This window comes from Lithobates pipiens, unplaced genomic scaffold (genome assembly GCF_037356315.1).
Source record: "Lithobates pipiens isolate NorthernLeopardFrog02 unplaced genomic scaffold, aLitPip1_a1.2 Scaffold_10, whole genome shotgun sequence".
Classification (NCBI taxonomy): Eukaryota; Metazoa; Chordata; class Amphibia; order Anura; family Ranidae; genus Lithobates; species Lithobates pipiens.
Window position 1 is genome coordinate 69,387,216 of NW_027507686.1, and position 17,756 is coordinate 69,404,971.

The 17,756-nt window shown below is 45.4% G+C and overlaps 1 protein-coding gene across 1 annotated transcript; it reads right to left on the bottom strand.

Annotated features, from left to right (window-relative positions):
* Positions 1 to 954: 954 nt before the first annotated feature.
* LOC143932280 (uncharacterized) lies at positions 955 to 10,995 on the bottom strand. The gene is made up of 4 exons (XM_077455818.1): positions 10,188 to 10,995; positions 4,810 to 4,948; positions 1,792 to 1,992; positions 955 to 1,661 (listed from the first exon to the last, which is right to left on the bottom strand). The coding sequence occupies exons 1-4, from the start codon at positions 10,776 to 10,778 to the stop codon at positions 1,108 to 1,110; spliced, it is 1,485 nt and encodes a 494-aa protein (XP_077311944.1). The 5' UTR covers positions 10,779 to 10,995; the 3' UTR covers positions 955 to 1,107.
* Positions 10,996 to 17,756: the final 6,761 nt, after the last annotated feature.

Here is a 17,756-nt window from a genome sequence, read left to right on the forward strand (position 1 = left end):
AGGGAGCAGAATATTCCTGAGATCAGAAATGTTCTGCCATAGAAAAAAATAAACATAAAAACCGAATTTGAAGAAACACAACATAATTTGAAAAAGATGGCAGCACCTGGCAGACACTAGGAAAATGTCTCTGCTAACCTAAAGGAAAACTGCAGCAGTTATAATCAACACCAGTTACCATCCCATATCATTATCCAATAAAAATGCTGAATTTCTTTTAATTTTACTTGTGAATTTCAGTATAGTGGTTGTTGGATGGAAACACATTTTGTGTAATGGCTAGTTTGTTGTGCACAGGGAAGGCTTACGTTTCTATTAACGGCCCAAAAGATTTTTCAGCACTTTTGTTGGGTGACACAATGGTGTAGTGGTTAGCACTCTCGCCTAGCAGTAACAAGGGTCACTGGTTCATAATCCCAACCACGACACTACCTGCCTGGAGTTTGCATGTTCTCCCTGTGGCTGTGTGGGTTTCCCACACTCCAAAGACATGCTGATAGGTTAATTGGCTTCTGTGCAAAATTGGCCCTAGTATATGAATGGGGACCTTGGATTGTGGGCTCCTTGAGGGTAGAGACCGATGTGAGTGTGCAATGTACAGGGATAGGGACAATTGTAGACACTCACTCAGGTTGAACAGAATGGACTGGTGTCTTTATTCAACCTTACTAACTATGTAACCCTTTGTTCTCAACTGTACGTGCAAATCACAGGTAAATGGCTACTGCATTTTAAAATTATACTTGGACTGGAGTCCACCTTGGATATTTTTGTAAAGTTAAACTGCCACGAAAGAGATTATATATATCTATATATATATACACACATATTATATATATATATATATATATATATATATATATATATAATTTAGATATATATTTTTTTCTTTCCAAAAGGATGTCAGCACTGGCATCCTATATATATATATATATATATATATATATATATATATATATATATATATATATATATATATATGTAATCATTTCCTTTAATCAGAATATACAAGCCTTTTTCATAATATACATTTGCACAGGGTTCACACTTGTCATATTTACTGATGCTGTGTAGTGGATTTTTAGTCTTTGTTTTACTGAAATGTAACTACCACATTTTGTTCAGTCCCCTCTGGCTTCTCTTAAATGGGTTAACAGATAACAAATCCCGGAAGGATTTTGCCCTCACAAGTTGACCGTCTGCTTGGGATGGACTCCGTGGGCTGCTTTGTGGATTGTTAATACAGTGTTGAAGGTTTAACTCTGAGGCTGCAATCCTTGAGTCCTTCTTAAGCATGACACGACTAAAGAAACGTCCCCATGAGCCTTTGGGGGTTTTACGAACATCACCTAAGCTGGACGAGAGGGAGTTGATTTGAGGTGAAGGGGGGCAGCTGTTATAGTGTTCAGAATAAAGGGAAGCAGATACTGGAGTTCTAGGAGTTGGTGGTCCCAGGTCAGGGAGAGGATTAGTCACTCCTGGCTTACAGCGGTATTTGAGGGCCAGCTTGCAAATATAGCGCTGGGCTTTGCGGCGCTGCTGAATAGCACAGAGCGGTGGAGTTGAAGAATATGTATAATCACAAGTAGTCCTCTCATTATATTGATTGATGTCATACCGGGAAGAGGAAATGGAAGAGAGAGAAAAGCCTTCCAGGGCCCCTGCAGGAAGTAAATAACAAACTGTTACTTTACAGCTAGATCCCATGCAATGACCTTGTATCCTATTGTGACTTAGTTTTTGATTTTACATGAAGACAGAACATATATGGATCTTTGTAGTCTTTGTTACCTGCTGATATGGGTCTTCTTGGTTGGGCCCTTCCATTTTTCAGTTCTTTCCTGCGTTCATTTGTATAGTCTATGGATCTTGGTCTCATCTCTGAGCTTCGGTGTGGTGACATCATAGAGGAGGATGTGTGACAGGATGAATCACTGCATATGGAGGAGCAGGAAGACGAGATGGAGTCCAAATCACTATTCTCATAAAATCCTGCAAGGGAGAAAATAAATACTTTTTAATATTCTGTGAACTAAAATAGTTGGTTACACTTAATACAAAAAAAAATATAGCCTTAAAGTGGAGTTCCACCCAAAAGTGGAACTTCCGCTCATTTATTTCTTTCCCCCATCCGGTGCCACAATTGGCACCTATCGGGGGGAGGGGGGACAGGATACCGTCTTTGACAGGTATCCTGTTCCCACTTCTGGGAGCCACAGCCACGGATATTAACGTCACGGCTCGGCTCTCTCCTCTTCCCCCTGTCGCCGGGTCAGTAGGAGAGAGGAGCGGAGCCTCGCGCATGTGCAGTAGGGTTCCCGGCATGAAGCCATAAGGCTACACTGCTAGGTTCTCTTACCCGCAATGACGGCGACAGGACCCGACAGCTGAAGGAAACATCAGCTGCGGTGCCGACATCGGTGGACTGCAGGACAGGCAAGTGTCCTGTTATTAAAGGCCAGCAGCTGCAGTATGTGTAGCTGCTGATTTTTAATTTTTGCAGCGGTGGGTGGACCTCTGCTTTAAAAGGATAAGGTCACCTTTGTAAAAAAAAAAAAAAAAAAGCACCTTGCATCTTTTTGCAGGTAAAAAAAATGTGCACTTACAATTTTTTTTACTAGGAGCCTGCAAAGAATTGCACCCGCGGTCAGCAGATTAATGATGCAAGCAGGGCTATTGCAGACTGTCTGTGTAAGCTGCCTGCTCATACCTTGTACATGCAGGCAGTTACACTCTAATAGGAAGCATCAATGAACTACCTAGAGCACTCTCAACAGCACCCTGATAGTTCATTGAGAACCACAAGTCGACAGCTGCAAAGGCTATCGGTACTTGTAGTTGTTGCATTTACAGAACTCTGTGTTTTTTTAAATTGTGACAGCAAGTGTGTGTGTGTGCGGGGGGGGGGGGGGGGGGGGTAGATCCCCGCTTGCAGTCACAATGAGGGATGGGGGGGGTAGATCCCCCGCTTGCAGTCACGATGAGGGAATGAGGGATGGGGGGGGGGGGGGTGGTTACAAGGGCCGCTGCCACAGTCACATGTTAAACCCTAAATATGGATGTAGAGTGTTATGAAGGTTGAACTTATCCTTTAAAGAAAAAAAATACTGAATTGCATCAGTCAGATATATACTCATTATTCCATTACAAGGCAGATGTAGTGCAACAAATCAGATCAGCCTTCGAGCACACTGTATTGGAATAAAACACTTTGCATATGCATCTAATATATATATATATATATATATATATATATATATATAGTATTCATACCCCTTGAAATTTTCCACATTTTGTCATGTTCCAAACAAAAACGTAAATGTGATTTATTGGGATTTTACATGACAAACCAACACAAAGTGACTCATAATTGTGAAGTGGAAGGAAAATGATAAATGGGTTTCAAATTTTTTTACAAATAAATATGTGAAAAGTGTGGTGTGCATTTGTATTCAGCCCCCTTTACTCTGATACCCCTAACTAAAATCTAGTGGAAGAGAACCTTAGTGAACAAACAGCATCATGAAGGAGAAGGAACACACCAGACAGGCCAGACAGGTCAGGGATAAAGTTGTGTAGAAGATTAAAGCACGGTTCGGTTATAAAAAAAATATCCTAAGCTGTGAACATCTCACAGAGCACTGTTCAATCCATCATCCCAAAATGGAAAGAGTATGTCGCAACTGCAAACCCCAAGACATGGCCATCCATCTAAGCTGATAGACCGGGCAAGGAGAGTATAAATCAGAGAAGCAGCCAAGAAGCCCATGGTAACTCTGGAGGAGCTGCAGAGATCCACAGCTCGGTTGGGAGAATCTGTCCACGGGACACCTATTAGTTGTGCACTGCACTAATCTGGCCTTTTTTGGAAGAGTGGCAAGAAGAAAGCCATTGTTGAAAGAAACCATAAGAAGTCCCATTTGCAGTTTGTGAGAAGCCATGTGGAAGAAGGTGCTCTGGCCAAATGTGACCAAAATTTAACATTTTGGCCTAAAAGCAAAACGCTGTGTGTGGCAGAAATCTAACACTGCACATCCCCCTGAACACACCATCCCCACAGTGAAACATGGTGGTGGCAGCATCATGTTGTGGGGATGCTTTTCTTCAGCAGGGACAGGGAAGCTGGTCAGATTTGATTGGAAGATGGATGGAGCCAAATACAGGGCAATCTTAGAAGAAAACCTGTTAGAGTCTGCAAAAGACTTGAGACTGGGGAGGAGGTTCACCTTCCAGCAGGACAACGACCCTAAACATACAGCCGGAGCTACAATGGAATGGATTAGATCAAAGCATATTCATGTGTTAGAATGGCCCAGTCACAGTCCAGACCTAAATCCAATTGAGAATTTGTGACAAGACTTGAAAACTGCTGTTCACAGAAGCTCTCCATCCAATCTGACAAAGTTTGACCTATTTTGCAAAGAATTTTGGGCAAAAACGTCACTCTCTATATGTGCAAAGCTGGTAGAGACAGCCCCAAAAAGACTTGCAGCTGTAAGTGCAGTGAAAGGTGCTTCTACAAAGTATTGACTCGGGGGGGCTAAATACAAATTTCTGCCACACTTCAGATATTTATTTGTAAAAAAAAAAAACATTTATTATTTTCCTTCCACTTCACGAGTATACGCCACTTTGTGTTGGTCTATTACATAAAATCCCAATAAAATACATTCACGTTTTTGGTTGTAACATGACAAAATGTGCAGAATTTCAAGAGGTATGAATACTTTTTGAAGGCACTGTATATGAGCAGGTACCGTGCAGAATCATTTTCAGCAGTTTCTATTCACATGCAAATGTTTACTGTACCTGAGCTGTGAGTCGATAGACAGTTCCCACTGAACCTTCTAGTAAACAAAAGATCACTGGTCACTCCAGAACTCCCAAGTCTGAGACGAGGTGCGAAGGATCCAGACCCGATTCTACGCAGAAAGTAAGGTTCTGTTGACTGAAAAAAAAAATAAACTGTTAAAAAGACCACCAAACCCCATGTAGACAGTTGCCAAATTAGAGAGGGTAAATCTCCCACATGGGTACAGACAGCAAAAAAAAAACAAAAAAACACATCACTGTTTTCCCACCACTCTATGAAATCTAAATTTAAAAAAGCTTTGCCCTTTATTATACTTTGATTTTACATATTCAAGTGGTTACATGCATACAGAGAATGATGAACAGCCTTGGATGCAAACTGTTTGCCTCAAGGGTTACGCATCCATCCCAGTCCTCATATAACCATTGGGATGTGCGGTTTTATGGGTATAGCCATGCTGTCTGCCAGCCTTTGCACAGGGTGCTGGCTGTGGCTGTACACAAATACCTATACTTGATGGGACCAGAAATACTTTCTTCATGGTGTATGGCCCTCTGCAGCCATGTGAACGAAGCTTTACAGCTATTTTTTAATTTTGTGTTTTCTTCTACTTTGGTGGGTCTCAATACTGCTACTTATTAGCTGACATTTTACTTATAGCTCCAGGAGTTTGGTGACCACTCACATATAGTTAAAGGTAGTTGGCCAGACTATCCACTTGATGGCGCTCTCCCAGCAAAATAGATTCTTCTAACAAATACTTTTTTTTCCTTCTGCTCAAAATCAGTAGCTTTGGAAAAGCAGCTCGTGAGTTTAAGAACAATTCAAACTTCACTATTCACCAAATTATTCACATCCTGATGTGAATGGCTCGATAAATAAGAGTCAAATTTTGCCATTTTATGAAATATGGAATAGTTACACAAACAGAATTGTCATGCACGCATCCTACAAACCTATAAAAAAAATCTACATTGAAAGGACATTTTTTAAAAGCAGCCATGATTTATACCACGTTAATATTAACACTTAGTATTTCCATTGCTAACTTAGAGGTCCAGTTCACACCTGAGCGTTGGTTCCAAAGAGTACAGGCATACCCCACTTTTAAGTACACAATGGGGTTTATTTACTAAAGCTGGAAAGTGCAAAATCAGGCTCACTTCTGCATAGAAACCAAGGAGCTTCCAGGTTTTATTACCAAAGCTTGATGGAACAAGCCGAGGTTAGAAGCTCACTGGTCTTTATGCAGACGTGAGCCTGATTTTGCACTTTCCAGCTTTAGTAAATAAACCCCATTGTGTACTTAAAAGTGGGGTATGCCTGTATATCAGCTTCATTGAGGCAGAGTCATGCATTTGGGGTCCCTATAAACTTTAATAGGAACAACTAAAAAAACACCTGAAAACAGGTGTAACGTGCGTTTTCAATTACCTTAAACAAAAATGCTAAAAACACAAAAAACATGCATGACAAAAAAAAGACTCCAAATGCTTGTAGAAGCTTCAGCTCAAGTATGAAGCTAGCCTGAAAATCTAACATGTAAAACTCTGACTTATGAGAGACTAAATCTAGGTTCACATTTGTGCATTTTCTGGGTCTTTATTGTGCGTTATTAAAGTCTATGGGGCCAAAAGTGCACTATGTTGCACCACAAGCGACTTCTTCTAAGTTGCACTCAAGCATGTCTCATAGACGTGAATGGGCCCCTTATGCCGCGTACACACGACTGGACTTTCCGGCAGACTAGGTCCGACGGACTTTCGGCGGCGTTCCGATGGACTTTCCGAAAGGACTTGGCCACACGCGAATGGACTGAGTCCGTTCATTTTGAATGTGATGATGTAAACCGGACTAAACAAGGAAGTTCAATAGCCAGTAGCCAATAGCTTCCCTTGCGTCGTATTTGGTCCGTCGGACTAGCACACAGACTAATGGTTTTACCGATTTCAGTCTGTCGGAATTGAGTCTGTTGGATAGATTTGAAACATGTTCTATTTCTAGGTCCGTCTGATTTTTTTTTTTCGAAAAACGTTTGGACTAGCCCACACGCGGTCGGATTGTCTGACGGACTGATCCCTTTGGACCTAGTCTGCCAGAAAGTCCGGTCGTGTGTACGCGGCATTAGACAATACTAGGATTTGACTTTTCGGGAATTTATGCACGACAGCCAAAGAGCAACAAATCATACAGGGTACTGACAGGTTGTTGTGTTTTTTTGAAGAAAGGGCACTGAAGTTTTATATCTGATATGACACACTGACAAATGACTTTAATTCCTCTTTCATTTGTATTTCCTCTCTTTGCTCTGACAATGGATCTCATCCACCTAAACATAAAACTTCCAGCTAGTAACAGAATACAGCAACAGAGATAAGACTTATATGGTTGTCCCTGAGAGTATCCTTATATAACCCTGCCATTACTAAATATTCTGTAAGTTGTAATTTATAACTTTAACAGCACTTAAATATTGCTGACGACCTATTTCCCCAGTGTAGTGTGGCAGAAGACTTTGCCCTGCAATCAGGCACACAGATACACTAAACACACCTTACACAAACACACACACAGGTACAGCTGGATATCTATTATCTTATTGTGACCTTCCTAGAACTGCGTTTAGGGATCAAGACATTTCCTGTGTGTCACTGCTACTGTGTGCCCCACACAGAATACAGCAGTGTTTATCAACCTTTTTTCAGTTGAGACACTCTTTAAAAGTTATGGACAATCTCAAGGCACCCCATTCGAAAATGTAAAAATGATTCTAATAGTTGTACACAATGCAACATTCACACATGTAGGACACCCAACATTAGAGGTGATTCCAAAGCAAATATACTTTTGCAAACTGGTACTGACTAGTATTCCAATGTTTCTCTTCTTCCTCAATTTCTCTCCATCACTCAGCTAATGTCACCCCAAGGCTGATGGAAAGGAGCCAGAAGAGGGTCAAACAAGGACAATATGCAGGCAAGTGACATCCTCCTTATCAACTGATGATGTCATTGGTTGTTACGACATCAGCAGCTTAAAGGTCGTAATGGTGCACAATGGAAACCTGTGGCTTTGTGCAACTAAAAAGGCAGGCTTCACCCACCCACCCACGCCTTTGTGGGCAATTTTTAGGTATTTTGCCAAGGCACCCCTGAAGAAACCTCAAGGCATCCTGGTTGAAAAAGGCAGCAATAGAGTGTAAGCTCATATCACAGAATGGCCAGACTCACAGTAACAATTGCCCTTCCTTGCCTGCCAGCACATGGCAGCGAACACTTTGCCCATTGGTGCACTGAGGTGCCACCCCAACGCACCTGCCTACCATGTGTTATGGTGCATTGCTAGAAATAGCACATGCAGTGCATCCTCTGTCAGCTTTTATTGCAGTCCGGGGTCTATTTACCAAAACTGGTAAACTAAAAATGCTGAATTTTGTCATCAGGACAGGAATAGAGGGGAAGTCTTCCAATGGGGACACTTGTTCTAGTGACAACCATTTAGGAGGGGATTTACCAATTTTTTCTTACTTTCTATTGTTCCTACGGGACTGTATCTCTCTAACAGGACACAGATGACAAAAATAAAAACCCAAAAGGGAGGAGAAATTTCCTCCTTTACCATATTTGGAATATTTGTTTTTGTTTGGGGGGGGGGGGGGGGGGGCAGGTACCCATTTTTATAATTTCTTCATTTAACCAACAGTTATGGTATACAAATCAAATTATGGGTAAAGCCGGGTACCTGGTTTTAACACGTACCCTCTCCCACGGGACCAGTCACACGCCGCAGTTTGACTTGCGTATGCACAGTGGAAAGCTGGCTGTGAAGCGGCAAGGAATCACAGTTGGCTTCCCACAGTTAACATTCTGGTGCTGGGAACCCAAAAGCTGGCAAAGAACTGGCCCGGGTGAGGACAGCGCTGGATTCCTGGACTGGTAAATGTCTGTTTACTAAAAATCAGAAGCTACAGGAATTGTAGCTGCAGACTTTCCATTTTTTGGAACCTGGCTGAAGTCCCTCTTTATGAGGGAAATTCCCCTTACTTTGGGGGATTTCCTCTAACGTCCTGTTCTGTCTCTTGGATAGCAAATAAAGGGAAATTTCCACAGACAGCAAAAACTAAGGGATTTAACTCTTCCCTACCTGATCCAAAACTAAAAAGTCTTGTCTTTAGTTACTGTATATATTATAGGCTTGTTCAAACCAGCAATGTGCACGACCACACGTGTGCGATGTGAATCTGGCGCTGAACGCTGTAAACTGTTCTTCGCACTTTAACTTTTTATTATTATTGAAATGTCACAAACGGGTTTAAACTTTCCTTGATTTTCTCAAATAAAAAAAAAGAAAGTTTTGGCTTTAGTTATAACTTAAGCCAAGGCTTGTTAATACCAGCAGCATGCACTACTACTACATTATGGGGTTGGTTTACTAAAGGCAAATAGACTGTGCACTTTACAAGTGCAGTTGCTTCAGAGCTTAGTAAATGAGGTGAAGCTTCACTTTGCAAAGAATAGCCAATCACGTGCAAGGAAAAAGAAAAAAAAAAAAAAAAAACACCCATGAATCTGATTCTAGTGTGGAGGAAGAAAGGTTACGGGCCGCTTCACACGCATCGCATACTTTTAGCAGGCAGTTCACACTGCCATATGCAAAATGCTGGAAGTGTCAATAGAAAGCTAATTACACCCCCAAATCAGTTTGCATATCGCAGAGCGAACTGCAAATTTTGACAGCAATCGGATCGCATGCAAACACCCATGCCATCCAATTCTACTGCTGGACCCAAAAAAAAAAGTCCTGTGTGAGTTTGGTCCACATGCGATGCGAATTCAGCATAATATCTGTATGGCTGAGTTTGCATCGCACAGACGCGGCATGCAATTTGCACCGCAGTGTGGATCGCATGTGATGTCGGACAGCACGGCAGTGTGAACCGGCCCCCCTGCACCTTTTTTTCGTGCGAATCCAATACGAGTTCAGCCATACAATAGTATGGCCGAACTCGCATTGCACAGACATCGCATGTGATCTGCATAAAATGCGGGTGCGAATCACGTGCAATGTCTGACATTGCATATGTGTGAACCCGGGCTGACACCTGCAGCAGATCGCATGGTGCGATTGCTATGCAGTGCGATGCAGGGAAAATCAGCAAATCTTGTGCGTTTCTCTCCGCATGGCATCAGTGTGAACCAGCGTTTTGTGATAGAACCGAAATGTCACACCATTCAGTCCTATTGGCTGCTGTGCAGTGCAATGTGGTGGGCATCGCTCTACCATCGCACATCACCAAATCGCCATGATTGGGGACAAGGTCGTCCAGCATGTGAATGAGCCCCTCGGATTCCCATGTCACAGTGGGTGGTCTCACCTGCGCTCCGTCCCCCAGGTTGTCGTGTCCGGGGCTCATGGGGGGGTTCCAGCCCTCTGGGGGTCCCCGCAGGCTCATCCTATGTAGGAGCTCCTGGGTCAGTGCGGGGCCCTGGTTGTGTTGGGGGTCACCAGTCCCCTTGTCTGGGGTGAAGGCTCTCCCTAGGGCGCCCCCTATCTCCTCTTCCTCTATATGGCCCAGTTCAGGGTTCTGGTTCCTCCTGGCTTTGGTTCTGGTCCGGCCCATGCTGTCCTCTGTATTCCTCCTCCATGTGGTCCAGTGTTCGTCCTCCAGAACCCCCCGCACCCTGTCCTCAGCCTCCTGCCTCATAAGATGGAGCTCCCGGAGCCTCTGTGTGCTGAGCTCCAGCCAGCGGGAGAGCCATGCCCGCTCCGCCCCGTGGTGCCCGGCGGGGTGATGAGGAGTCATTCTGGACGATGTATTCCGCTGCTCAGTCCTGGAGATACTGACCGGCCACTCAGCATCCTCAAAGCTCAGCGCTCTGTACGGTCCGGACAGCCAATCACAGCTCGGGGTAATCGGATCCTCCATGTCACAGTCCGGACAATCACATTCCGGATGCCAGAACATGGACAATGGCAGCGGATTGCTCAGTCTTGGCAACCAGACGTGCGGGGCTGACCGCACTGTTACTGGGCAACACAGGTCTCCCTCCACTACTGGGGGGTCACAGCACCCGGACTACTCCGCTCCCTTTGTCCACACTGGGGGGACTTTTTAAAGTCAGTGACGTCTGCGTTGGGCGGGGAATTCCTAACAGTACCTGTGCTGACTTCTCCCCCCACATATGTAATTGTAGCAAATCATTCCAGCGAGAACACGCCCCCCTATGAAGTTCTATCACTACTTTGTAGTTTTCAGGCCACGCCCCTCACTCTTCCTTCACCACACAACACAGCGAAAAAAGCATCCCCCGAGGCCACACTCACCTCACGCTCGGCCTGTGGGAGGCCTTTGTGATGTACAGAGCTGGGGCTCAATGAGAGACAGCAGGTGAAGAGTCAGTCAGTCAGCCCCAGCTTCACCTCCATCATTCTCAACATTTATCATGAATTTATAAACCAAAAATGTTCATCTGTGGGGAAGGAGAAGCCTCCAGAGATTGGTGAAAATAGTAAAATCACACAACTAGTGAGAGATATCCAAGTCCCTGAAAGTTTTCTCTCACAGACACTTGTATATGGCTGGGGGCTGTAGCAGGTGTGCAGATAACATCTCCCCCTCCTCCATTTCACCTCACACACCATAGAAGATAATGGAATAGCAGAGACACAATCAGCCCCATCTCCAGGGCCAGGAAAGCCCCAGGACACTCATTTCAGGGTTTGGAAATGCAAAGAGTGTAAACAGTGCTGGGGCAAGAGCCCAGGGTGAGCATGACATACTGCACCCCCCCCCAAAGATGGACTCCCCAACAAATAAATGAGCCCTACTCTGCATGCTTATCATCAAAATATAAATACTCCATACTACCAGGACAAATATGCCCCTGCTGAAGCCGCACCCTCCCCCCCAAAAAAAAATCCTCTACCCTTCAAATCCCTCAAATTTCATTTCCAAGTACATATCCCCCTCACCCATTTCAATTCATCCCTCCTAACACAACCCCCCCCCCCCCTCACCTCATTCATCCCTCCTACCACAAATCCCCCCCCCCATTCATCCCTCCTACCACAAATCCCCCCATATTCCTCCCTACTAGTACAAATCCCCCATGCAGCCATCCTAGCACAAATCCCCCCCCCCTCATTCATCCCTCCTAGAGCAAATTCCCCCCCCCCCCCATATTCCTCCCTACTAGTACAAATCCCCCATTCATCCATCCTAGCACAAATCCCCCCATTAATCCCTACTGCAAATCCTGTCCCCCCATTTTCATCCCTCCTATCACAAATCCCCTCCATTCATCATTACTTATGCAAATCCCACCCCCTCCATATTCCTCCCTACTAGTACAAATACCCCCTTCCTTCATCCTCCAACACACATTCATCCCGCCTAGCGCAACCCCCCCCCCCCCATATTCTTCCCTACTAGTACAAATCCCCCCATTCATTCATTGTAGCTCAAATCCCCCCCCCCCCATATTCTTCCCTACTAGTACAAATCCCCCCCATTTATTCATCCTAGCACAAATCCCCCCCCCCCATATTCTTCCCTGCTAGTACAAATTCCCCCCATTCATACATCCTAGCACAAATCCCCCCCCCATATTCTTCCCTACTAGTACAAATTCCCCCCATTCATACATCCTAGCACAAATCCCCCCCCCCCCCATATTCTTCCTGCTAGTACAAATCCCCCCTATTCTTCCCTACTAGAACAATCCCCCCATCCATCCATCCCAGCACAACCCCCATATTCATCCCTACTAGTACAACCCCCCCATTCATCCCTATTAGTATAAATCCCCCCACCCCCACAAATGTCCCCTCCTAGCACAATGTTCCTCCCCCTCTACCATATCACTTCTTCTATCACAAACCCCTAAATATCCTCTCCTAGCACAAATCCCCTTCCCTCATCTCCCACGTCCAACACATATCCCCTACCCCCAACCCCCTACTGGTGCCCCCCCACCTCACATGATACCACAGTGCCCAGGGCAGCCACCCCTCCTGCCCAGCCCTTGCCCCGGGCCCTGGGTGTAAATATTTTTTTCTGCTATATATGCTGAATTTATGGGGTAAATTTAGGTATCAAGAATACATTTTGGTGCAAGTGTGAAAGGCAGAGTTCGAATTTTTGAATCTTGTACTTCTTCATTAGGATGTTACCGGTGTATGAGGTGACAGAAGTCCAGCAGGGGCATATCTACAGCCATACAGTCTGTGTGGCCCCTAGGAGCTCTGCGTTCAGAGGGTTCTGGTCCATACATGAAAAAAGATGTGCTCCCTTACTAGGGGCATTCGTTTCCCCTCTCAGTGAAATGCCGCTTTGATCGCAGCCTTGGGGGTTGAAAATCACAGACTGCTTGCTGCTACACAACACGTGCTACTCAGCTCATTGATCCACATTTCAAAGCCAGCTTAGTTATGGCTGACTGGAAGCGAGGAGCTCCTCCATACAGCAGCAGCATGTGAGGACTAAGCAAAGTCCCTAAGGCCTTGGAGCCCGTGGCCCTTTGGTATATGAAGTGTGGCCCTCAGACCTCAGCAGTTACTAGTGGGAACATGGATTGGACCTATACTAGCCTCATGTAACCTGTTCCCAGTTTCATATTGTCTTCTGCAGCATATCCCCAACCAAAAATGTAGCCTGTCCACACTCTCTGACCCTCATCTCCTCTACAAAACCCGTTCACACCGGTGTGACTTGTCATACGATTTGAAAGTTCCAAATCGCATTACAAGTCGCAAACCATTGCCAGCAATGGAACCGTTCATACCGCCGCGACTCATATCACAGCAATTATAAAAAGCCTCCTGCACTTCTTTTTACCGATTTCATTGCAACTTGCATTGACTTCTGTCAAATGAAGTTGCAAGCCACAATGAAATCATCAGTGCAAATCGCACTCATGTGCGGCTTTGAATTCGTGCTGAAGTAGCGTGATTTCAAAGCCGCATTGGTGTGACCAGGGCTTAGGTTTGCAGTTTCTGAGAGTCTTATCAAGAATTACATATATTGAACATTTTGTGCATCCTTTGGTGATGTCAGGGGCCGCAGTTGAGACCCCTTTTACCTTCCAAGTTGACCATCACTGCTCTAAGATTACGGGTAGAGTTTTATGAGAACTTTCATACAGAGTGTGCAACAGCACCATCAATGACTTTGCAAATTTCATTGAACCCCTTCCTGCCCGCCAGGGTTGCCACCTGTCCAGGATTCACCTGGACAGTTCGAGTTTGGAATCCTGTGTCCACATTTCAGTCTGCCTGAAACCTGTACAGATTTAGACAGAATGGTGGCTCCCCAAGTAACTGAGATAGTCACACAAAAATCTGTTGCCACCTGGGAGCTGCAGTCCGCTGTCTGGGGGCAGGTTTGGCACCACTGGGGATGGGTGTGGGGCGAAAATATCAGCAAGAGCAGTTTGGCCACACCCACTGTGCAGCGCTCTGCATTACCACTCTCCTTGAGGCACCCAAAAGGTTTCCCAGGTCTTTTATAATCCTATAGTGTATACTAAGGGGGAAAAAGTGCCCTGTGAGGTCTTCGGGTTTGGCTTGAAGAAAAGGTGGCAACCCTCCTGCCCGTGCTATAGTTGAAAGACACATAGAGGCTCCATGGATATCCTCTCTCGGGCACATTCTGTTTCCACTGTGTCTTTGGATCACAGATCGTGGCAAAAGGCCAATCACAGCAGCCTTTTACCGTGTGATCACAGCTGGTCACATGTAAACAGACATGCCGGTTATCAGCATTCCTTTCCTCACATACTGTCTCTGTGTGGGGAAAGCAGAGCTGATAACTAGCAAGTCTGACAAGTCACAGAAAAACATTGTTTACATTGATAATCGGGGGAATGATGTTCAGTGCAGCTCTATCTGGCCAACCAGTGCCCATCAGTGTAACTTATCGGTGCCCATCAGTGCAGGTTGTCAGTGCCCATCACTGCAGCATCATAAGTGCCCATCAGTACCACCTTATCAGTGATGTCTTATAATCTCATAAATGCACATCAGTGCAGCCTCATTTGTGCCCATCAGTGAAGAAAAACAAAAAATATTTGCAAAATGTTATAACAGAGACTAAGAAAAAAAAAATTATTTTTTATTTTTCAAAAATTGTTGGTCTTTTTTTATTTGTTTAGCAAAAAATAAAAATAAAAACGGGTGATTAAGTACCACCAAAAGAAAGCTCTATCTGTCTCAAAAAAAGATAATTGTAATCAAAAGTGTGATACCACTGAGCCAAAAAATTGACCTGGGCAGGAAGGGGGTGAAGGTGCCCAATATTGAAGTGGTTAAAGCATGTATTCTATTTTTTGCTGTTGCGCTCCAGATTTCCGTTAGGCTGCTTTCACACTGAAAGTGCCGGTGGTTAGCGGTAAAGTGACGCTTATGTTAGCGGTGCTTTATCGCTGTTCAAGCAGCGCTTTTGTGTCGCTAGTGGGACACTTTTAATTTTAACCCCAAAAAAGGGGTTGTAAACTCTTGTGTTTTTTCACCTTAATGCATCCTATGCATTAAGGTGAAAAAACACCTTGCAGTGACAGCCCCCCCCCCCCCCCTTTTACTTACCCGAGCCCTGTAATTTCCTATGGAGATGTGCTCTTCCTCTACCCGGGGTTCTCGGCTCTTGATTTGATAGGTTGATAGCAGCACAGCCATTGGCTCCTGCTGCTGTCGATCAAATCGGGGCAGAGTCTGGCATTCTGCATCTATGGATGCGAATGCTGGACTCGGGAGTGTGCCTGCAAGGTAACTCCCCGGGAGAGCACTTATCCTAGGGGATTATACAATGCAGGGAGGAGCTACCAGCACCGCTGGCGGACCCCAGAAGAGGATAATCAGGGTCACTCTGTGCAAAACGAACTGCACAGTGGAGGTAAGTAAGTTTGTTATTTAAAAAAAAAACAACTCAAAGCTTTATAATTACTTTAAGAACTCCCGTGTTGCGGCGCTTCCGAAGTACTTTTCAGGCGCTTCGGAAGAGCGCTGCCCATTCTTCGCAATGGGTAGGTGTGTTTTGGGTAGCGCTGTATACATTGCTCCCAAACCACTCCAGAGATGCTGCTTCTAGGACTTTTTCGAATGTCCGCAAGCACACCGCCTGGTGTGAAAGCACTCATTGTAATGAATAGGAGAGATGGACTAAGGCCTATGGAATATGCAATTTGTTGAATGCTTGAAGCAGCACACATGAGGGAAACAAGCGTGCATAGCTCCCAATTCTCGAACGTGTATGGATTATTTTTGCAAAAATAAGAGTACTGTTTAGTGACACTTTCATAGCCTACAGAGGCTGTATTGCATATTTGGAACAAATATTTCCATAAGTGATGAAATAAGGATGATATCTGGAGTAGCGTCCAGCGTTGTATGCAGAGCTGGTATTCAGTCCCCTCCAGCGTTGTACGCAGAGTTGGTATTCAGTCCCTCCAGCGTTGTTTGTAGAGTTGGTATTCAGTCCCCTCCAGCGTTGTATGCAGAGCTGGTATTCAGTCCCCTCCAGCGTTGTATGCAGAGCTGGTATTCAGTCCCCTCCAGCGTTGTACGCAGAGTTGGTATTCAGTCCCCTCCAGCGTTGTACGCAGAGTTGGTATTCAGTCCCCTCCAGCGTTGTACGCAGAGCTGGTATTCAGTCCCCTCCAGCGTTGTATGCAGAGTTGGTATTCAGTCCCCTCCAGCATTGTACGCAGATCTGGTATTCAGTCCCCTCCAGCGTTGTATGCAGAGCTGGTATTCAGTCCCCTCCAGCGTTGTACGCAGAGTTGGTATCCAGTCCCCTCCAGCGTTGTACGCAGAGTTGGTATTCAGTCCCCTCCAGCGTTGTACACAGAGCTGGTATTCAGTCCCATCCAGCGTTGTACGCAGAGTTGGTATTCAGTCCCCTCCAGCGTTGTACGCAGAGTTGGTATTCAGTCCCCTCCAGCGTTGTACGCAGAGCTGGTATTCAGTCCCCTCCAGCGTTGTACGCAGAGTTGGTATTCAGTCCCCTCCAGCGTTGTACGCAGAGCTGGTATTCAGTCCCCTCCAGCGTTGTACGCAGAGTTGGTATTCAGTCCCCTCCAGCGTTGTACGCAGAGCTGGTATTCAGTCCCCTCCAGCGTTGTACGCAGAGCTGGTATTCAGTCCCCTCCAGCGTTGTACGCAGAGTTGGTATTCAGTCCCCTCCAGCATTGTACGCAGATCTGGTATTCAGTCCCCTCCAGCGTTGTATGCAGAGCTGGTATTCAGTCCCCTCCAGCGTTGTATGCAGAGTTGGTATTCAGTCCCCTCCAGCGTTGTACGCAGATCTGGTATTCCGTCCCTTCCAGCGTTGTATGCAGAGCTGGTATTTAGTCCCCTCCAGCGTTGTACGCAGATCTGGTATTCAGTCCCTTCCAGCGTTGTATGCAGAGCTGTTATTCAGTTCCCTCCAGCGTTGTATGCAGAGCTGGTATTCAGTCCCCTCCAGTGTTGTATGCAGAGCTGGTATTTAGTCCCCTCCAGCGTTGTACGCAGATTTGGTATTCAGTCCCCTCCAGCATTGTATGCAGAGCTGGTATTCAGTCCCCTCCAGCGTTGTATGCAGAGCTGGTATTTAGTCCCCTCCAGCGTTGTACACAGATCTGGTATTCAGTCCCCTCCAGCGTTGTACGCAGAGCTGGTATTCAGTCTAGGGTGCCCATATGTCCCAGATTGCCTGGGACTGTCCCGCAATTGCCATCTCTGTCCCTGGTCCTGGGCACCTTCATTCCAGGACAATACAGTGTCCCGGAATGAAATTGAGGTCACAGCCACTACCTACTAACTATTAATTACATTTCTCGACACTTTCGGAACTGATTGCTAGGGCCGGCCCGCCTGGCGTCCAGCAACCAGTGACATCACAGACTCACAATTTCTCAGACAGTGAGGCTGGGAAAAAGGCCCGCACTTAGTCTGCACTGCTGTCTCT

Coding starts and splice junctions, on each gene's coding strand:
- LOC143932280 (XM_077455818.1), bottom strand. CDS start 10,778: ATGTTCTGGCATCCGGAATGTGATTGTCCGGACTGTGACATGGAGGAT. Junction 4,949..10,187: donor ACCTGGGGGACGGAGCGCAG/GTGAGACCACCC, acceptor TTTTTTTTTCAG/TCAACAGAACCTTACTTTCT. Junction 1,993..4,809: donor TCTATCGACTCACAGCTCAG/GTACAGTAAACA, acceptor TCTCCCTTGCAG/GATTTTATGAGAATAGTGAT.